This window comes from Hippopotamus amphibius, chromosome 6 (assembly GCF_030028045.1).
Source record: "Hippopotamus amphibius kiboko isolate mHipAmp2 chromosome 6, mHipAmp2.hap2, whole genome shotgun sequence".
Classification (NCBI taxonomy): Eukaryota; Metazoa; Chordata; class Mammalia; order Artiodactyla; family Hippopotamidae; genus Hippopotamus; species Hippopotamus amphibius.
In genome coordinates this window covers 114,509,071-114,531,617 of record NC_080191.1, presented here as the reverse complement: position 1 = coordinate 114,531,617, position 22,547 = coordinate 114,509,071, and the positions used below count along the sequence as shown (strand labels likewise).

Below are 22,547 nucleotides of genomic sequence, written 5' to 3'. Positions count from 1 at the left end.
CAACCTCCTAGGGGAGGCAGGAAGACAAGTGGGAGGTGGGCTCCCTCCTCTCACGTTCCAGCAGGATCATGGAGTGTTTTGGCTCAGATACGCTGCAATTCCAACCTCTGCCTGCGTGGCTATGTCCACGCTCGCCTGGAAGCCATAGCAGAGCTGTTCCCCACAGTGGCTGCCACACCCAGTTCTCTCCTGGACTAATTTTCAAGCCTCATTGCTATTCTCCGGCCCCTACCTTTTTCTCTCTCAATTAATGGTGCCTACCCAGCTTGGGTGGGAGGACCCTACTCTTAACTAGGTCTTTTCCAGGTGGCTAGGCTGTAATGCACATTTGTTGTGGAAAACCTCTCTCAGGTTTCTCTCTTGTTTTTTAGGGCCTAGATGCAGTCAACTTTTCCAACCTCACAAAACCCCAGTTTTGCATTTTTTAATTCCTTTTATTTTTTGCTTGCAAATAAGCCAATTCTTCCCCGAGTTTACCACTTTGTTACAATACCTAATTAAATGAAGCCAATTACAACCAACACATGCCACCAACATTCTATCTTACTTCCTCTTCCCTAACACTTCAACAGACTCAGTAGGCCTATGTTCTACCTCCCAGGTACTGAAGAAACCAGTTTAAATAAATATTTTGCCACTGCAAAGACTTTCTGCAGCAAGAAAGATCATTTACTAATCTCATTTTTTAATTATACATCCCCTTATTTATACATATTTATTCATTTATAGCACTGCAGACAAACACAAAACCCTGAAAAAAATCCATTTTTAGTTTGTTTTAGTTTTCAGAAATCTTATATATGTAGCAACATATAACAAGAAATACTCATATTCCCACCACCCATATTTTAAAAGTAACTATTCTGTCGTATTTGTTTCCTGTATTTTTTCATTTTATAAACAGATAAAGTTCCCTTTAATCCTACTCCAAGTAGGTAGGTCTGGAGTGTCTGGCTCTAGGTGACAGAAGTGCCAAGGAACATGGGAGGTGAGGGGCAAGTTAATGCCCAGACCCCATCTTCGGAGGCAGCTGCCTTGAGGGCACATCACAACTATTCCCTGCTTTCACCACCATCTTCATGGACCACAATCCCTTTACTAAGGGACTGCTATTCAAGCAAACTTTAATATGCATCAGAATCATCCTGAGGGCTTGCTGAAACACAGAGCAGCGGCCCCATCCTGGAACGCAGCAGACCTATGGTCGGACTCAAGAATGTTCACTTCTAACAAGTGCTCAGGCTTGTTAGAAGTGAACCACTGCTCCAGCCAATGCCTGAGATTAGGTACCTCAGGGACAGACACACAGCCTCTCTGCCCAGGTGGAGACACAGATGGGAGAACTGTCACCTGGTCTCCTCCTCTGGAGATGAGGTCGACTCCCCTGCTATTCAAAGCCGGCCACCAAAAGCTACAGGGTTCATCTCCTCCTCCTCCTCCTCTTCATCAGCAGCATCTATGACTCCCCCCACCCCGCCGCCTCCTCCCAGGCCTCCACTGGGCCCCAGAAATGTCAGGAACGGGCTCGTGCCCCGGTGCAGAGACGGGGAGCAGGGTGTGACAGGGAGCAGTGTTGGGTCAGGAAGGGCACGGGGGTTCCAGTCACGGCGCCTCTGCTCAAGCCCAGGCGCGGCCACTTCCCGGCTGTGCGGCCCCGGGCAAGTCACACAGTCCCTGAGCTTCACCTTCCCATCCACGGGACGCAGCCAGTGATGGCCACGTTCTAGAGGACTGCGGAGCACAGTGCAGGGCCCTCTGTCCACTGGGACGCGCCCCACGCGTAGTAATTACTACACAGCTCACGACAGACTTGCTCCTTCACCATGGACTGGGGCAGGGTTGCCTCTTTTTCTGTTTGTTTGTTTTTACAATTCTAGTAGCGTTGGTTTATTTGTAAGGCTTCCCTCACCTCCTCCGCGACAACAGGCCTTTACCTTTGAGTTCCAGTATTACTGATTCTGACTCACCTTCCACAGGTGTGTTCACACACTTTGACCCAAGCTGCTCTTTGCCATCTTGAGACACTAAAAAGAAAAAGAATTGAGAGTCAGTAAACTCTCACATTACTCAAGTCATGATTTTCTCAATCTCAACGGTCAAGAATAAGATGAGGAGAAACACTAGCTAAGCAGTTTGTCATTGCCACCAACAAGCGGAGATCCTGCAGTCCTATTTCACCTGCTCTCCCCTGACCTGTGCTATTTGAACATTAGGTTCCATCCCAGAATCTGCCCAACACTGGGGGGAGTTACAGAGAAAATGAGATGCTCATTTGGGGGTGGGGGAACTACTGAAGTTGGCAAAGACCCCTTTGCACCAGGCGTATAATTCATGGCATCCGGACGTCTTTCTACCCTTTAGACCTCTTGGCTGTGGTAGCTGGTGAGTACATTTGGGCTACACTGGAGGAACAAGAATCCAGTCCGCTAGTCCTTGGACTCAAAAAGACTTGGATGCAGTCTTAATTATACCACTTACTGTGACTTTGAATACGTCATCTAATTTCCCTAAGCCTCAGTTTTTACATCTGTAAAATGGAGATACCACTATTGGCCTCACAGAGTTGTTTTGGATGATAAATCATGGTTTCTCGGGATAAAATATTTATAAACCCTCTTTCCCTGCCTTTATTTTTTGATGTGTTAGGGCCTCCTCTAAGGTACTTCCGGCCTGCGGCCCCATCCTCTAGCCGTGGGCGCCTGGCCAACTCCCAGCGGAGCCCAGGCCCGCGCTTGCCAGCTCTGAGTGCGCGGCTGCTGGCCCAGCCCTTCCGGGACCTCTCCGCCGACCGCCGACCGCTTCAGCCGTACCGCCCACTTCTGTTTCCCTCCGTCTCCGCCCTCCTCCCGCAACTGCCGTGGCGTCACTTCCGCCGGAAGGGGCGGGAGCTTACGCGCGGTTGGCGGGAAAGTCGGTTCTGGGTTCGGCAATTTCCGGGTCGGCTTGTGGGCCGGGGGCGCTGCTGAGTGCGGCGGGTGTGCGCCGGGCTGGCGCCCGACCGCAGCCGCCGTCCAGCGGGCCGCGCGGCACCCCACTCGCCGCCCGGAGACCCCCAGGCTCCACCGAGGTGAGTGAGGCCCCGAGTGAGGACCCAGCTCCCTCCCCACCCCTCTGGGGGTTCTCGACGCCGCCTCTGGCCCTCGGGGCCCTGGTTTCTGGACCTTGTAACCGTCCTGGGGACCGGCGGATGGGATTTAGATGCCGGAGAGGATGTGACTGCGGCTGGACCGAGAGCCGGGCCTTTCCCTGGGACCTGGGGAGCAAGAACGTCTGGCCTGTTAGGGGCCTGACTCTGCTGGCTTGCTTTCATGTTTATGTTTAAAGTCCGTTTAGGGAGGGCTGAACGTCGCTCGGGGGCCGCGGGTACCCGCAGGGACCGATTCGTTCTGAGCATCCTTAAGCTAAATGCAATTGAAGGACCATTGGCTTGGGGACTTAGCCCCAAAGCAAAGGTCCTCGAAGCATTCAGTTTAGCGACATTAATTTCGTCCTCTGATTTGCAAGGATTGGTGGTGCCATCTTTTTCCTTGATTTTGCCCACATTCCAGTGTTTCTTACAAACCGTAATGGACGAATTCATGGGTAAAGCCAGAATGTTTGTCCTGTGGCATTCTTGTCTGAGCAGAAGAATAGGTGCTTTAAACATTTAACTTAATATGTAACGTGTTTTTGTTCTTGTTAATGGTTCCTTTATTTTGACAGTTCAAAAATGTCCCCAAATGACCAAGAACCGTTTTTTGTGAAGTTTTTAAAGTCTTCAGGCAATTCTGAATGTTTTTTTAAAGCTCTTGAGGTAAGACTACTGGAAAATGTCTTGCTTGATGCTTCGGTTCATTTTCTTGTTTTTAGTGTTTTTGATTTATTAGGCCTTTTATGTCTTAGTCATAGTTATTTTATTTTCATAATAGTTTTACTATTTGCAGATATCTCATCGTTACACATTTTTGAGTTGATGTTAATATATCATTATGTATTATGAGGGGCTTGAAATCTTTAATGACATTTCTGTTGAAAGTGATGGACCTACTATTCTTGGAAATTAAGTTGTTTTTTTCTTTTGTCTACTAACTATAAACCTTTGTGTGTTGAAAAAACTTGTCAGTCCTATATTGTTTACACTTCATTTTTTGTTGTTAATAGTTAAAAGTACGTTTCATTATGTACAGTATTACATTATCTAAGTAGTGTAGAACCTTGCTACTCACAGACCCCTAGTAGCATCACCATGGCCTGAGAGTTGGACCCCAACTCAGACTTACCAGTTTTTGGAATCTGCTTTTTAACAATATCCTGTGTACCTTAAACTGTAAGGAACACTGTTGTGTATCAACACTGTATCAGGTTTTTCTTTAAAGTCCATTCAACAAATAATTATCGAGTGTTCATCATTTGAGAAGCACTGTTCTAGTACTTGGGATACATCAGTGATGAGAGCAGGCAAAGATCCATACTTTCTCAGAGCTTACATTCTATTCTAGCTGGAGGAAATAGACATTAATCAGACATTAAACGAGTAAACCATATATCATATTAAAGGTGCCAAGTGCTGTGGGAAGAGAAAAGCAGAACAGGTTAAAGCGTTCTGGAGAATGTTTGTTGGGGGAGAAGGGAAGGTTGCAGTTTATTTTAAATAGAGTGTGACCAGGGTAGACTTTATGGAGAAGATGATATTTGAGTCCACTTGAAGGAGGTGAGATAATGAGCCAGGTGGGTGTCTGGGGAGGAAGGTTTCAGGCAGAGGAGATAATCATACACAGGCCCTGGGAAAGTTCTTGCAGTGTCTGTCCCACTTTAGTGTGACTTTAGTGTAGTGAAGAAGGGATGTGGGAAGAACGTTAAGGTATGCTTCAGAGAGTAGGAGTAAAGAGGTCATGGAGGGCCTTGTGGGCCATTGTAAAGACTGGCTTTTTCTTCCGGTGAGATGGAGAGCCACTGGAGGGTTTCAATCAGAAGAGTGACATGATCTGGCAACCATTTTAAAAGGATTGCCCTAAGTATTTAATGTAAGGACCTCAAAATTTGTTCAGAAAGTATTTGAGTGCTTACTGGGAGCCACGATATTTTGGCAAACAAGATCATGAAATTTTCATTCTTAGAAGGGAGAGAGACAAAAATGGTATGTGTGTATATGTGTGTGTGTGTGTATTTATATTTATATATATAATATATATGATATTTTTCTTCATAAAATAACACTAGAGGGATAGGGAAAGAATATTTTAGAGAAGTGTGATCAGGAAAGGCATCTCTGAGGAAGTGACATGTGAGCAGATGTGGCTGAAGTGAAATAAGTCAGGTGAAGTCCTGGGGTAAAGAGTATTCCAGGCAGCAGGGGGAAAAGAGCAAAACCTCTAAATGAGGTCATGCTTAGCTTGTTCTGGGCTGTGGAAGAAAGCAGGAGGGGCTAGAGAAGAGTGAGCAAAAGGGATTAGAAGAAGATAAGTATGGGGAAACAGGCAGGGGCCAGACTCTGGTCTTGTAGGTGATTGTAAGAAAAGTAGATTTTATTCTGAGTGTGGTGGGAAGCTGCTGGAGGTTTTGAGCACAGCAACATGAGCTGATTTGTATTGTTAAAAAGATTACCAGCTGCTGGGTGGAGAATAGATTTAGGGAAAGGGAGTGAGAGGAAACCACTTTGGAGACTTCTGCCAGGTCTGGTGAGAGATGATGGTTCCTTTCAATAGGAAAAAGGCTGGGTTTGAGATGGATTTTGAAGATAGAGTTCATAGGACGTAAATACAGGTGAATTATTTCATATGCATTCTCATTTTTTCTTTCAGTCAATAAAAGAGTTCCAATCAGAAGAATATCTTCAGATCATTACAGAAGAAGAGGCATTGAAAATAAAGGAGAATGATAGATCACTTTATATCTGTGACCCTTTTAGTGGCGATGTCTTTGATCATCTCAAAAAGGTTTGCTAACTTTTAATGTGTTCTTTCAGGTAGTCTGGTTTTTGGTTTGTTTTTGCTTCAGTGGACATAAGTTCTTTACTGATCATGAAGTATTTCTCAAATTATGAATTGAGAGGAATCCTTTGGTTTTGGAAGACCAGAATAGTATTTTTAAAGGCTAATCGTGTTATAGTAGGCTTTGGTTAATACGTAATTTTTATATTTCAGGGAATTTAACTTCACTTAGTATAATTTAACCCTGTTGTAATGAAGCATTTTATTGATCAAGTTCTACTGTACTTAAACTCAGTTTGATTGCAGGATATATTAGGGAAAAGTAACAGAGCAGGAAAAGACTTCAACATAATGTTTCGTTACTTGCTGTCTTTCCTATGTGCTCATGAATTTTAGTACCTGTACTTTGTATAGGGTCTGAAAAATTATATGCTAAAAGGAGGCACTTTGGGGATGAGCATTGCTAATATACCATTGAGCCATCTTATTTCTTTCTGTTGATTGTAGAGTCTGACTCATTACTTTTTTGGTGTCTGGACAAGAGAGATGTATTGACATAAAAGTAAACTGGTTGTAATTCCATCCAGATTACAAAGAAGTGATTCTTGTTTGAAGGAGAAGAAAACGTAGAAGAATAGGTAGATGCAGTACTATCTGTACAGTATATGGAACGTCTGTGCCCACCTTTGCCAAAAGCATTGTTGGTCTTACCCTCCTTTTGGAAATAACACCGCTTGCCAGATGGACTCAATAGCATCAAAAACTCAGTTTTCTTTTGACTGACCGAAAAGATAGCAACAATCATTTACCCTATAGATATTTACATCAGTCATGCTTTGGTGACTTTGGCAACTGTAGGCTTTTTAGTCTGGCTTGGATGTGCTGATGTTGAGCAAGATTGTCCCCTTTCTCAGTCATCAATGAAAGTGATACATTAGGAGAAGTTTTTGTGGGTCTTCCTTGGAAAGACATTGAGTTGCAAAGTATTTAAAAAACAAATGTAATACTACTAACTGTAAAATAGATAGCTGGTGGGAAGTTGCTGTATAACAAAGGGAGATGCCTTGGAGGGCCGGGACGGGGAGGGTGGGGGTGGGGGGTCACCAGAGGGAGGGGATATGGGGATATGTATATAAATACAGCTGATTCACTTTGGTGTACCCCATAAGCTGGTACTAGAGTGTAAAGCAATTATATTCCAATAAAGAGCTTAAAAAGAAAAAAACACAAATGTAGAAACTGCCAAGGATTATACTTTTTTTGTAGCACAATAGGTATTTTAGAGGGGGGTTATTTGGGCTCTTACGCTTTTTAACTGCTTCATTGGCTAGGTGCTTCATTTGAAAAGTAAATGTATATATTTCGTAATTATTATGTCAAAAGACTGTTACTCATATCCCTTATCGCTAAGGTTGTGTTCGTTTCAGAGATTAAAATTTTAATGGCAGTTTTGAGGGAGTGTGGCTTTTGGAGCTTATTTCTTTTGATAGCCTGTATTGTTTGATTCGCTTGTGTATGTATGTTAACGTGGTGTATCTGAGAAATTATATAATGGTCTTTATTTTTTTTTCTTGTAACAATTTGGTGGTTTTTCTACAGTGGTCATCAACTTCTGTAAAGAATTGGTAAATACAGTATTGCAAAATGTAATTTTATAAAACTGGGAGTCTTTTCATACTTACTAAACTTTCTCTGTTTTTGTAGCTTGGCTGCAGAATTGTTGGTCCTCAGGTAGTCATATTTTGTATGCACCACCAGCGATGTGTCCCAAGAGCTGAACATCCAGTGTATAACATGGTTATGTCTGATGTAACTGTATCTTGTACAAGCCTGGAGAAGGACAAAAGGGTAGGTGTTGCAGTGTTGAGCGGAATATCATGGTCAATGTATATGTACTTCCACATTTACTTTTTCACTGTGTAGGGGATATTTTGAAAGACCTCGCACTTGGTGTTTTTTATGACCTAAAACAAAGTCAAGATGACAGTGTATATCTTTTTTTATTTTTTAATAATTGAATGCAGTGAAATCTTTTATTGCAAACTGGCTAGTTGAAGTTTTTTGTTCTGATTTAAAAAGGAAACTCAGGGAGTTCCCTGGTGGCCGAGTGGTTAAGAATCCACCTGCCAATGCAGGGGACATGGGTTCAAGCCTTGGTCTGGGAAGATCCCACGTGCCTCCAAGCAACTAAGCCCGAGGGCCACAACTACTGAGCCTGCGCTCTAGAGCCGTGAGCCACAACTGCTGAAGCCCATGCGCCTAGAGCCCATGTTCCACAGCAAGAGAAGCCACCGCATTGAGAAGCCCATGCACTGCAACGAAGAGTAGCCCCTGCTCTCCACAACTAGGGAAAGCCCATGCGCAGCAATGAAGACCCAAAGCAGCCAAATAATAATAATAATAATAATAATAATATAAATAAAATAATTTTTAAAAAAGTTCAACTGTTAAAAAAAATCACTCTTAAAAAAAGTAAAATGGAAACTCACTTTTTTCCCTGTATAATCAATGAGTTTGTTTTTGAGTCACGTTTTTCCACCATAGTTGCTTAATCTTTTAAAAAAGGATTCTGAGATTTACATGTAATATATATGTTTTTATATATCCTATATATAATTTGTATATTTTTAAGTATCAGTATGTATATAGTATATTAAAATATGTAGTGTTTACTGTAGAAGCAACATAGTTAAATAAATTTATGGAGTTGCAAAAGATAAATGTAGGAAAATAATGTGTATAAAGGTAATTATTCTAAAATTTATACTTTATCTTCCGAAAAGTAATTTCATTAATTATTTAACTTTATAGTGATGAGAAACATTTGCGCACTCAAGCTAACAGCAAAAGGTGTTCATGGGATACTGTATTAAAAAATGGAAGAGATATTGTTTGTTTCAGTATTAATATATTTTCTTTTGGGGCTACAGGAAGAAGTTCATAAATATGTACAAATGATGGGTGGACGCGTATACAGAGACCTTAACATATCAGTAACTCACCTTATTGCAGGAGAAGTTGGTAGCAAAAAATATTTAGTTGCTGCAAACCTAAATAAACCTATTTTGCTTCCTTCTTGGATACAAACACTTTGGGAGAAGTCACAAGAGAAGTAAGAAAGATATTTAGATATTTTCTAGATTTGAATAAATGATACATTCAATCATTTTGGCACATTGTGGGTTTTCATAGGGGAGGTTTTATGGTAAACCCTTTGGATTTATTTTGGGACAAAAATAGGATCATTACTCTTTTCTCCAATGAAAACAAAAGGTAATCTACAAACTCTTATTATCAAAGTATAGGTTGATAGGTAGAATGGGCTATGGGCTTAGCATTAGCTACAGGATAAGAAATGCTTTGTTAATAAAATGGTTTTCAGTAGTAAACGTTTATAAGATAGTTGGGAAAATCAGTGTGGCAGCTAGCTTTTATGTCGCATTATCCTTCAATACTGTGCCACTTTGGCATTCATATTCCCTCCCAAAAGGGACATATTTAAGGTTGAATATAAATGTATATAAACCATTAACTGAGGTGTGAGCATTCAATAAATGTTAATTGAGCCAGTTTATGTACGTGGCCTGAGCTAGGCGTTAGATATAAGGAGAGAGCAAAACGGGACAGCATCCCTGCCTTCATGGAGCTTAGAGCCTATTTCAAAGGATAGAATTGAATTTCCCTTAGAATTAGGTTAACAACCAGTAAGTCCAGGCACCACTGTTTGAATTAAACAGGGATTTTCCACTTTTCCTTTCAGCATCGTCTAGCACATCTGAAACGTGTCTCCATGTTGGCATCCTCATTCCTAGCCTGTTTCATCAGCAAACTGCCTAGCACAGCAACAGGATGATACTGCTACTTTTTGGCATTCTGCAAAAAATCATTCCTTATTATTTGTATAGTATAATGGAAGAATTAAAAGTCTATTTTTCTAGTAGGCAACCAAAGAACCTTTGGGTTTTTTGGTAGAAATTTAAACTTATAATTTTGGTAAATGCACCGCTTTGACCAGCATGGATTTTTAGTTAATGAAATATGTATTTTCCCTTAAAACAGTTTTATTTGGGAGACTCTAAAACATTAGTTTTCATTAGAGACATGGTTTGAGCTAGATGAGCAATTACTATAATTCTGTCAGTGTCAGTTTCCCTTTTCTTAATAATGATTAAAATCCTAAAAAATGAGGAAAGCATTAGTGATATTTCTGTTTGTCACTATTCTTCTGGTAAAATTTAAACTATTTCGTATTTTTTTTCTGTTTTCAAGGAATGTCATTTATTTTTATTTTATTTTTTTTAACTTTTTATTTGTTTATTTTTTACAATAAACTGCATATATTTAGAGTATACAATTTGGTATCCCAGTCTCCCAATTCATTAATATGTTAACTTTTTTCTTTTTTTATTGTTTGTTTTCCCCAGAAAAATAGCTAGATATACCGATATAAACATGGAAGACTTCAAGTGTCCTATTTTTCTTGGTTGCATAATCTGTGTGACTGGCTTAATTGGCTTAGACAGGAAAGCAATTCAGCGACTCGCAGTTAAGCATGGCGGTCAGTACACGGGACAGTTGAAAATGAATGAGTGTACACACCTCATTGTGCAAGAACCAAAAGGTAAAACTGTTTCCCAAATGGACAAATGCAGCATTTCTGGTAGTTAACATTTTAAGATCATTGTAGAATACCTTTACTCAGACATTTCATACTTCAGACATTTCATAAATCTGCTATGATTTTTTTTTTCTTGCAAAGATAGTTTGGTTTATAATCTGTAGAAAAATTACATGACTGTCTAAGTGTTTATCAGGTCATTGAATAAATATTAAAAAACAAAAATTTTCAGTGGCGTTTTATCTAAATTTATTGTCAGGTGTTTTGGATTTTTTTTTTTAAAGTCCCCACAGGTTACCCCGTACTTAATAGATGAGAAATTTTGGATGAATAACAAGAAAGCTAATAGATGTCGCTATATTACATTTCTTTCTAATGATAAATTTTAAAGGCTTGGCTTAGTTTTTAATTGACTGAATCAGCGTAACTGAATGAATTACAAGTTTTAACTTGAAGATACACCTTGTAGAACATAGGACAACTAAAAGAAGAAAAATATATTACCAAGAAGAAGAATTCCTTAAAATTGCAATTAATTTTGGTGTTCTATAACCTTTATATCTATTCTGGAGAATATTTTCTACTAGTACTCTTAAAATATATAAAAATTGATGAGTAGAGTTTTATTAATATTTTTATATCTTTTTATATCTGTACTGTGTTTTATTAAGCTACCTAAATAAGAACTAAAATTAGGGGAAAAAAGTTAAAATCAATTAATAATTGTCTTTGAGAGCTTTGGGTATGGCCAATTATGATATTATATTGTGAGTAAAGTTGATAACTGCTATTGGTTTTCTGAATCTGAAGGTAGTTCATCTCAAGAATGTCCAAAAAAACCTTTCTTGTTATTGTTTACTACATATTGTCCTCAATTCCTCTATGATACCATTTTAAAATACATTGTGTTAAAAGTTTTTTTAAGGCAATAAAAGGTAAATATTTTTAAGGTGATTTATTTATCTCTTTGCCTGTCTGTTCTGGACTTCAGGTGGAAGCCTGTTGATATAGGTAGTCTCTTGAAAGTTGGTGTTTTTTATATTGCAGACATTTATAATTTTTATGCTTATTTTATGCAGTTTATTAAAACCACATAAGTAAGAGTGATTGCTGGTAACTTTAATTTTATCTCAGGTGGATTTTTTTTATAACATGTCATTTAAATATTTCTGCAAAGATAGGTTTTAATGGTTTGCATTTCTTTCTCTTTCTCTCTTTCTCTTTCCCTCTTTCTCTTTCCCTTATTGAACATAATAGGTCAAAAATATGAATGTGCCAAGAGATGGAATGTACACTGTGTGACCACACAATGGTTTTTTGACAGTGTTGAAAAAGGGTTTTGTCAGGATGAATCCATGTACAAGACAGAGCCTAGACCAGAAACAAAGACTGTGCCTGATACTTCAACTCCTACTGGCCAGATCAACACAATTGATAGTAAGTCTCTTTGGGATTAAAGTAAACAGTCATTTTTAAGACAATGTTTTCTGTGTAAGAATTGATTTATAAGTAGAATCAGTGAGATACAGTAGGGAATTCTGTCTTTTCTTGCCATGCTTCCAGGTATAGTTGTATAATAAAATAACCAAATTGTATTAAAAAATTAGTTCAGAACTCCTGATATTTCTTTTTTTTTTGGATATTTCTTTTTATAATGAATGCATACTTTCTTCATACCTTCATATAATGCACAAGATGATTAAAGAAATTAAGAATATTAATAAAGACTTAAAATAAGAGAATTAATTTTTTAAAACTTGAGTGGCATGCAGATATTAGTACATTTTCTTTATTAGTTTGCTACAATTGTTATAAATCATCTGTAGTCATAAAATTTAAAACCATTTCTGTTTCGGAGGTATTATGTTGGCAATTTAACAAATCTTATAAATTTTTTTCAAATGTAACCTTCCTGGACCTTAAAGCCAGCAACTTGGATTTTTATTGGAAGCAAGTCACTATCAAGAGAATGTATTAAATATATTTTTATTTAAATAAGATATGAGCCTTATTTAGTTTTATTTTCCCTTTTGATACTTTGCTACCAAGATTTCAGTAAAAGCATTTGAATCTTACTTTAGAAATTGTTCATGGTTGTTTCTGTATAAGAAAAGTTCATGTGTAAAAAAAAATAGTACTGATGAACCCAGTGACAAGACAAGAATAACGATGCAGATGCAGAGAATGGACTGGAGGATACGAGGTTGGGGGGGCGGGGGGTGAAAGGGAAGTTGGGATGAAGTGAGAGAGTAGCATAGACATATATATACTACCAACTGTAAAATAGATAGCCAGTGGGAAGTTGCTGTATAACAAAGGGAGATCAACTCGAGGATGGATGATGCCTTAGGGGGCCGGGATGGGGAGGGTGGGCGGGAGTTGCGGGAGGGAGGGAATATGGGGATATGTGTATAAATACAGCTGATTGACTTTGGTGTACCTCAAAAACTGGTACAAGAGTGTAAAGCAGTTATATTCCAATAAAGAGCTAAAAAAAATGCAGTTTATTGAAAAAAAAAAGTTCATGTGCAGAAAAATGTAATCACAATTATTTTATCTCTATAAATTTATACATCTTTGTTTTTAATATGTAGGTCGTACTCTTTCAGATGTCAGCCATATTTCCAACATCAATGCAAGTTGCATAAATGAATCAATATGTAATTCAGTTCTTAATAGCAAAGTGGAGCCTACGCTTGAAAATCTGGAAAATCTGGATATCAGTGCATTTCAGGCACCTGAAGATTTATTAGATGGTTGTCGGGTATGTCTTTATCATGTAATAAATGCAATAAGTGATAATATACGTTAGTACTGGTAGCTTCACTTGGAAGACCCTTCAGAGTTGGGCTTGCTCCTTATCTGCATAAGCCCTCCACTCTAGCTACGCAGATGCACGTATTAGGCCATGTCTGTCTTAGCTGTTAGGGGCTCTCTGCCTGGGATGTACCTTCATCTGTCATCCATTAAAGTTCATATCATTTTTCAACTCTTCTCTGAACCCTCCTAACTACCATAATCTTTCCATCTACTGTGTTTTGAGATCATTTAGTTTCTAAACTACTTAATGGATTTTTACTTATAGCTATCATTTATTAAATATTTATAATATGCTAGACACTGTGCTAATTACTTCATATACGTTGTTAATGTGTTATATATAATCCCATTTAATTCCGACAAATAACTCTAAGACATATTATTGAGGCTGAGACTTAGAGAATTAAAGTTCTTGCTCAGAATCTCACAGACATTAGTAGCCAGCCATCTACTCCAGAGCACTGCTTTGTTTAATATCTCTTGGGCTATTTACAAATGCCTTGATGGGAATATCATATGTATCTTCTAGAACTGAGTACTTAATATAGTCTTGCTTGTAGAGTGAATAGGCTATGCATTAATTCTCAGGGAGCAACAAGGATTTAACCTTATTTTATTGTTAAGGAAATTGGGCAAATTACCTTCCTTTTTATACATTTAAAACTTATCAATTTACTAGCAGAACAGGAAGTGTGTTGTATAATCTTTTATCTAGACTATGCTAATTCTAGCTGTGACTTTTAATTCTTGTAGGAAATGTATGATTCCTCATTTTTGTTAAAATGTATTCTAATGATGAAGGTGATTTAGTTTGGGATATAAATGCAGTTAGGAATAGATTGGTCATTCTTAAGAAATTTTTTAAAGACAAGTAATGTAAAAATAGACATGAAGAAGATTGTTATATTGATTAAATTGATTTAGATATTTGCATAACCCCATCTGTGCCTCCAAAAATATGTATATATACATATTGGTAGTTAAAATAGGTTACTTCATACGTATTTCCCTCAAAGCATTGTGCTTAACTCTTTGACTTAAATTTTCTTGTTTTTTTTTTTTTAATAAATTTATTATTTATTTATTTATTTATTGGCTGTGTTGGGTCTTCATTGCTCCACATGGGCTTTCTCTAGTTGCAGAGAGTGAGGGCTGCTTTTCATTGTGGTGCGCAGGGTCCTCATTGTGGTGGCTTCTCTTGTTGCAGAGCAGGGGCTCTAGGCACGTGGGCCTCAATAGTTGTGGCACATGGGCTCCATAGTTGTGGCTCATAGGCTCTAGAGCTCAGGCTCAGTAGTTGTGGCGCAGGGGCTTAGTTGCTCTGGGGCATGTGGTATCCTCCTTGGGCAGGGATTGAACCCATGTCTCCTGCATTGGCAGGCGGATTCTTAACCATTGCGCCACCTAGGAAGTTCCTAAATTTTCTTGTTTTTACTCAACTCTGTGAGAAAAAAGATATCTCAATATATAAGTAAGAAAATGGGTTTAAAGAGTCTAAGTATCTTGAGGTGGTCATGTGGTTAATCATTGGCAGCCGAACCAAAATTTAAACCTAGATTTTCTGAATTCACGTGTTTAACTCCAGTTTTTTTCTGTAATTACTTTAAAATTTACAAGTGGTAAGACCAATTTAAGAAGCTACCTGCATTTTAGAAATTGCTATGCACTAATGTTCAGAAAATGATTGAATTATTCTGGCTTCTATTTTATTTAAAGCCTCAAAATACTTATCAAATATCTACCAGAAAGGATAATAATGCTATAGGATTGTGAAGAATTGATAAAATTTAAGGATTCTTTAAAAATCAAAGTTTCAGAATATACTTCACTTCTTAATGTATCTTTTTTTTTAAAAAATTTATTTTTATTTCTTTTATTTATTAGCTGTGTTGGGTCTTCATTGCTGTGCGTGGGATTTCTCTAGTTGCAGTGAGTGGGAGCTACTCTTCGTTTTGGTGCACGGGCTTCTCATTGCAGTGGCTTCTGTTGTTGAGGAGCACTGGCTCTAGGCACGTGGGCTTCAGTAGTTGTGGCAGATGGGTTCAATAGTTGTGGCTTATGGGTTCCAGAGTGGAGGCTCAGTAGTTGTGGCACATGGGCTTAGTTGCTCCGCAGCATGTGGAATCTTCCCTGACCAGGGCTCGAACCCGTGTCCCCTGCACTGGCGGATTCTTAACCACTGCACCACCAGAGAAGTCCCCTTAATGTATCTTAAAATGTAAAAAGAGTTGTCTTATTTACACACAATGGATTTATATATATGCTTTTAATAAATAGGTTTTTATTGAGAGAAATAAGCCATTTTAAATGTGTTAATCTAAAGTAAATGTTTTCTTTCTTTGCAGATCTATCTTTGTGGTTTTAGTGGCAGAAAGCTAGATAAACTGAGAAGACTTATTAACAGTGGAGGTGGAGTTCGTTTTAATCAACTCAATGAAGATGTAACTCATGTTATTGTGGGAGATTATGAAGATGAATTGAAGCAGTTTTGGGATAAATCAGCCCACAGGTTTTGTCGGTTTTTAATTCAAAGCAATTTATACTCTGTAATGACTTTTCTTAAAATTGTATGTCCTGGCAATTATGGAAACTGCATGGCAAGTGGGATTATGGTCTTTATAGTTTAAACTAATACATAATTATGTACTATTTTTGTAGGCCTCATGTGGTGGGAGCAAAATGGTTGCTAGAGTGTTTTAGTAAAGGTTATATGCTTCCTGAAGAGCCATATATCCATGCTAACTACCAGCCAGTGGAAATTCCAGTTTCAGATCAGCCTGAAAGTAAAACGGCCATTTTAAAAAGGAAGAACAGCTTCTCTAACAAAGACTTTACTCCTGATGGAAAGCATGAGCAAGCTGATGAAGATCTGCTCTCTCAATACGCGACTAATAACCCAGCAATAGGTAAGAAAGAGTGATTAGTGTTTACAGTCATTAAATATTTTGATAGTGGAATACATACATATGTGATTTCTGCTAGGTTCTCTAGAATTTAGGTTAAACTAAGCTTTCTCTTCCCTTGAAGTTTTATGTTCGTAACTTCTTTTTCTTAAGCAGGCAAGGCTAAGGGATTCCGGACCTTCTGACGCTCTCTTCTCTCTTCCACTCACCTGTTCCTCTTAGATCTGTTTTATATACAGGCATCACTTGGTTTTTGTGAGTTTGTAACACCCTGAGCTTTTATTTTGACCTTATAACAAATGCCTCTTACTTGGTAACTGTGGTCTTTAATGGGTATAATGCTGTGCTGTAGACTACCATCTCAGGATGGTCTTCTCAGTGTGATAAGCAAAATTGCCAATAAAGAGTTGTGAGCAGCATTTCTTCTTTTTTAAAAAAAATTTATTATGAAGTATTTAATACATCCAAAAACATATAAAGAACAATTTAATGAGTAACTGTATACTACTAATCAAGCTATTAAAAAAACAGAATATTCTGCTTGGTCAAAATTCTCCTGTGAATCCCTCCCAATTTTCTTTGTAGTTTGGGACATGTGTATATATCTGTAAGTAATATATACATTATTTCATTTTGTGTGTATTTTAACTTACATAAATGATACATGGTATGTACTCTTTTGCTGCCCTACCCTGAACATGAGAGATATTCATCTCATCCAAGTAACTGGTTATGAATATACCACACCGGTATATGAACATACCACAGTTTATCTATTTTCCCACCTAAGGGCATTTTTATTGTGTGTTTTGTCTTGTTTTGTTTTTGTTTTTCTTTGTTTTGTTTTGCCAGTGCAAACAGTACTGCTCCAATTGTTCTTATGCACGTCTCTGTGCGTATGAGCAAAAATTTTTCTAGGGTGGGCATGGCTGTTTCCTGGAATATGTACATCTTCCAATTTCTTACTTAATGTATATCGCTTTCTGAAGTGTTTGTTCTAGTTTACCACTTTATAGTAAAACAGTCGTAAGGGTTCCTGTCATTGCACATGCTTTCAACATTTAGAATTTCTCATAAGGCTTGAAATTCTCATTAATTTGATGGGTGTAAAGTGGGATCTCGTTGTGGTTTTAATTTTATAACTGATTGCTAATAAGGTAGAGCATCTATTTGAGGGTTATTTGAGTATAATGTTTTATTTTGCCTTTTTAAAAACATATTTATTTATTTTTTGGCTGCATTGGGTCATTGTTGCTGTGTGGGCTTTTCCTAGTTGAGGCGAGAGGGGCTAATTTTTGTTTCTGTGCACGGGCTTCTCAGTGTGGTGGCTTCTCTTGTTGCGGAGCATGGGCTCTAGGTTCGTGGGCTTCAGTAGTTGTGGCTCATGGGTTCTAGAGCACAGGCTCAGTAGCTGTGGCACATGGGCTTAGTTGCTCCATGGCATGTGGGGTCTTCCTGGACCAGGACTCGAACCCATGTACCCTGAATTGTCAGGTGGATTCTTAACCACTGTGCCACCAGGGAAGTCCTGTAATGTTTTAAAGTAGTTGGATTTTTCAATCTGTTATTTTGTGGTTTGTGCTTTTCTATTTTATATGTTTTCCTTCTGAAGGTCATAAAGTTATTTTTGTGTATATTTTTAGAAGTCTTAAAGTTTTGCTTTTTCACATTTATGTCTTCAATCCACATGGATTTGATTTTTGTATTTGATAAGAAGCATTCACATTATCCATGCAGATAATCACTTGTTTTCAAACTTACTGACTAGGCTATCTTTTCTCTACTAATTTGTACTGCTGCTCCTGTCATTTATTAAGGGTCTATTAAGCGGGGATCTGTGTTTAGGCTTTTTATTCTATTCCATTGAGATACTGCAATGATAAAACATCTTATTATAATGGACTTGTGTAATATGTTTTGATATCTGAAATAAAAAGACTCTCCAGTTTTTACAAAAGTATCTTTCCTGTTCTTGGACCTTTGCTTCTATACAAATTTTTAAAATTAGTATGTCAGTTTGCATAAATCAGTATGGGAATTTGGTAGGGATTGTATTGAATTTATAATTTGGAGCAGAATTGACATCTTTACAATGAAAAGATCTTCCTACCCATGAATGTAGAATGTCAGCATACAGTTTTACCTATTTTTAATGCCTTTCAGTAAAGTGTAATTACATTCATAAGATCCTAGACATGCTATGTTACAGCTGTTCCTAATTTTTTGTTTTCTATTTATATTATGTTCATTTGTTCTTTTTGATACTTTAATTCTTATGTCTTAAAATTACATTTTGAACTGTTTGCTGGTGTATAAGAATGAAATACTTTGAATATTAAGTCTCTTATTTAAACTTTTCTGTAAAACATTTTGGGTATTGAGTTTTTTAAAATTGTGGTAAAATATGCCTACCATAAAATTTACCGTTTTAATCATTCTAAGGTGTACAATTTAGTGGTATTAATTATATTCACATTGTTGTGGGACCATCATTACCATCCGTGCCAGAACTTTTTTATCTTCCCAAACTGAAACTTTATAGCCATTAAACAATAACTATATTCCACCTTCCACTCAGTCCCTGGCAACCACCATTCTGTTTTGTCTCTATGAATTTAACTGTTCTAGGTAGCTCATATAAATGGACTCATACAATATCTGTACTTTTGTGTCAGGCTTATTTCACTTAGCGTAATGTTCTCAGGTTTATCCATGTTTTAGCATGTGTCAGAATTTCATTCCTTATTAAAGTTGAATAATACTCCATCGTATGTTGGAATTATCTGTTCCGTTGTCTGTTGAGGGACACTTGAGTTGTCTCTATGGTTGGCTATTGTAAATATTGGTGCTGTGAACATTGTTGTACGGATACCTGTTCAAGTCCCTGCTTTCAGTTCTTTTAGATATAATCCCAGCAGCGAAACTGATGTCATATGGTAATTCTATGTTTAATTTTTTGGGAAACCACCCTGCTGTTTTCCACAATGGTGTACCACTTTACACTCCCACCAGCAGTGCACAGAGGGTTCCCGTTTCTCCACATCCTCACCAACATATTGTATTTTCTGTTTGTTTTTTTTTTTAATAAAAGTCATCCTAATGGATATGAAGCAATATCTCACTGGTGGTTTTGATTTGCATTTCCCTGATGATTAATGATGTTGAGCATCATTTCATGTTTTTATTGGCCATGTATACATCTTCAGAGAAATCTTTATTCAATCAGGCTGATTTTTTTTGTTGTTCCTTAGTAGTATGAGTTCTTTATATATTCTGAATATTAATCCCTTATCAGATGGGTAGCCTTTTCACACTGTGTACTTTGATGGACAAAAGTTTTAATTATGATGAAGTCCAATTTATCTATTTTTTTCTCATTGCCTGTGTTTTGGTTAAGAAATCATTGCCAAATCTAATGTCATGAAGCTTTTCTTGTATGTTTTCTTCTAACAGTTCTGTGGTTTTTCTTCTTCTTTAGGGCTTTGATATACGTATTATGTACTTTTCCTGTGCTCATTGGGATTATATGGTTTTTCCTCCTTGGTGTGGTAAATTGTATTAGCAGATTTTACAAAGTTAAGTTTAAATTCTTCTGGATATGATATATTCATCTTTTTTTTTTTTTTACTATGTTTAGTTTGCTGATACTTTATTTAGAATTTTATCTATTTGGTGTGATATTGGCCTATAATTTTCCTTTTCCCCTTGTCTTTGTTGGGTTTTGTTATTAATTGATAAAATGGATTGGTGAGTTTTTCTTTCTTTTTTTAAAATCTCAGTTTGTGTAAGATTGGAGTTCCCTTATACTTGTTCCATCTAACTGGTCCTGGTGTTCCTTTGTAGGAAGATTTTATAGTACTGATTTTTTAATGGCTATGAGACTATTTAATTGTTCTATTTCTTCCTGAATCAATTTTGGTAAGCTGTTTTCTAGGAAACTTAAAGACCAATTTTATTAGTCTTTTTAACAAACCAACTTTTGATTTTTGTTTTTGGTTCATTAATTTATTCTCCCCTCTGATTTCTTAAGTTGCACAATTTGTTGGGGTTTTTTTTCTTGTAGTCTTTTTATCTAAGTATTTATGTCAATAGATTTCTCTGAAAGTATCTCAGAAGATCTTTTATGTAGCATTTTTGTAATTGTTCAATTATAAATATTTTCCAATTTTATCATATCTTTGGTCTATGAGGAGTTTAGGAAGTGGTTTTCATAAATGTTCTGTGCCTCAGGAAATTTTTTTCTATGATTGCTTGGTGGTTTCTGTACATTTTTATGATATAATCAAGTTTTGTCTGCTCTGTCTGTGGATTAATGAAATAGATATTAAACTCCACTGTAATGCTGGATTTGTTAGTTTCTCCATGTAATTCTGTCAAATTCAGTTTTTTTTGTGTATTTTGAAGTTTTATTACATGTGATCCTCGTTTTCCTAATTTTTTTTTCCTTTTACTTAAAATCTATTTTATCTGATATTAAGATACCTATCCCTGCCTCACGTGCCTCAGTATTTTTCTAGTATGACTGATTTTCTTTTGACTGCAAATTTGGTTGATTTACATTTGTTGTTATTTGTGATATATTTTGATTATTTTCTGCCCTCTTGTGCCATTTGTCCCATTATTCTGTGCTTTCTTGTTAACATTTTTGTCTTCTTTTAGATGGGTTGAGCTTGTGCCTTCCTACCCCAAATCACACTCCCAGCTCTACATCTTGCCCTCTACTGATTTGGAGTTTATATATACTCTTTTATGTTTTCAGTGATTACCCTTGGAAATTTAATTTTTTACCCTTAGCATCATAGCTTAAAATTTAAAATTAAGTAGAATTTTTATCTTCCTCTTGAATAATGCAAGAATCTTATAACACTTTATCTTCAGCATCACTACTAACCATACCCCCTTACACATGCACTCACGGATATATTCAGCTTATATGATTTTGTCTAGTATTTTCATTGTCTTTAATCTCACAGTTAGACATTGTTACTATTTTATATGGTCAGTAATTGTTTTGATTTACCAACATATTTAGCTCTTTCTTTGCTGCTGATTCCTTATTGCATCTGATACCTCTCTTCTGGAATCATTTTCCTTTTCTGAAATATATCCTTTGGAAATTTCTTCAGTTACTGTTAATGTCTTTATTTTGCCCTTGTCCTTAAAAGACAGTTCTGCTACATACACAGTTCTAGATAGTTAATTTGTGAAAGCTCTTGGGAGATATTGTTTCATTGTTATCTGTTTACATGGATGCTGGGTAAGAAGTCAGATGTCAGTTTAATTGTCATTCTTTTATAGGAAATCTTTCTATTTTTAATACCTTTTATTTTTTGTGTCCTAGAATTTTACCATTTATTTGTCCTACTTGCAATTTGTTGTGCTTTCTGAATCTGAGAATTAGTGAGGTTTTTGTTCCTTTGTTGGTTTTTTGAAAATTTCATCTGTTATGTCTTATGAATATTGCTCTCCTTCATTCTCTATATCAGGGGTCCTCACCCCCTGGCTGCTGACGGGTACTGGTCGGCAGCCTGTTGGGAACGGGCCGCACAGCAGCAGGTGAGCAGCAGGCAAGCGAGCCATTCATCTGCCGATCCCCATCACCCCCCATTGCTCACGTTACCGTCTTAACCATTCCTGGCCCCGCCGCCGCTCATCCTTAGAAAACTTGTCTTCCACAAAACCGGTCCCTGGTGCAGAAAAGGTTGGGGGCTGCTGGTTTGTATTCTCTAACTTCTATTAGCTGTGTGTCACTTAACCTGTCCTTCTGATTTTATCTTTTTGTCTTCTGTTATTCATTATGTGTAAGTTCTTCTGATTCGCCTTCCAAATCACTGTTTCTCTGTTTAGCTATTGCCTAATATGTTTAACTCATCCATTAGACTTTCAGTTTCAGTATTTTTTCAGTTCCTAGAAGTTCTAGTTCTTTCAGTAGTCTGTTATTCTGTATTCATGTTTTTGGGGCTTTTTTTCTTGAGACATTAAACCTATTGCAACATCTGAGCGGGAGGGAGGGGTAGTTCTCTTGATTGTTCATGGTGCCTGGTTTCCTCATGTGTTTTCTGATATTTATTGTAAACTAATTAAGAGTCTGGGGATTCTAAGAAGCCTGGGATGAGAATTTGTTCCTCCAGAAAAGGTTCATGTTTAAACCTGCCAGGAGCCTAGGAGTTTCCCAACTTAGGACAACAACCTCTAAGTTACTTTATTGGCTGGACGTTTCTTGGACCATCAGGCCACTGTAAATATGTGCCCTAACCTACCCTGAGGACTAGCCTACGATGACAGATTTTCAAGAAA

The 22,547-nt window shown here is 37.4% G+C and overlaps 1 protein-coding gene across 2 annotated transcripts in view; it reads left to right on the top strand.

Annotated features, from left to right (window-relative positions):
- The first annotated feature begins 2,887 nt into the window (after positions 1–2,887).
- Positions 2,888–22,547, top strand: part of TOPBP1 (DNA topoisomerase II binding protein 1) — a 58,860-nt gene continuing 39,200 nt past the window's right edge. Inside the window, exons 1-10 of one of the 2 annotated variants that reach the window (XM_057738055.1) lie at positions 2,888–3,067; positions 3,703–3,793; positions 5,781–5,915; positions 7,614–7,757; positions 8,840–9,021; positions 10,334–10,530; positions 11,785–11,964; positions 13,122–13,291; positions 15,693–15,856; positions 16,006–16,253. In XM_057738055.1, the coding sequence (XP_057594038.1) occupies positions 3,710–3,793; positions 5,781–5,915; positions 7,614–7,757; positions 8,840–9,021; positions 10,334–10,530; positions 11,785–11,964; positions 13,122–13,291; positions 15,693–15,856; positions 16,006–16,253 (1,504 nt within the window). In that variant the 5' untranslated portion in view covers positions 2,888–3,067; positions 3,703–3,709. The remainder of the gene's footprint in view (positions 3,068–3,702; positions 3,794–5,780; positions 5,916–7,613; positions 7,758–8,839; positions 9,022–10,333; positions 10,531–11,784; positions 11,965–13,121; positions 13,292–15,692; positions 15,857–16,005; positions 16,254–22,547) is intronic. The other variant, XM_057738056.1, reaches the window with a different exon arrangement.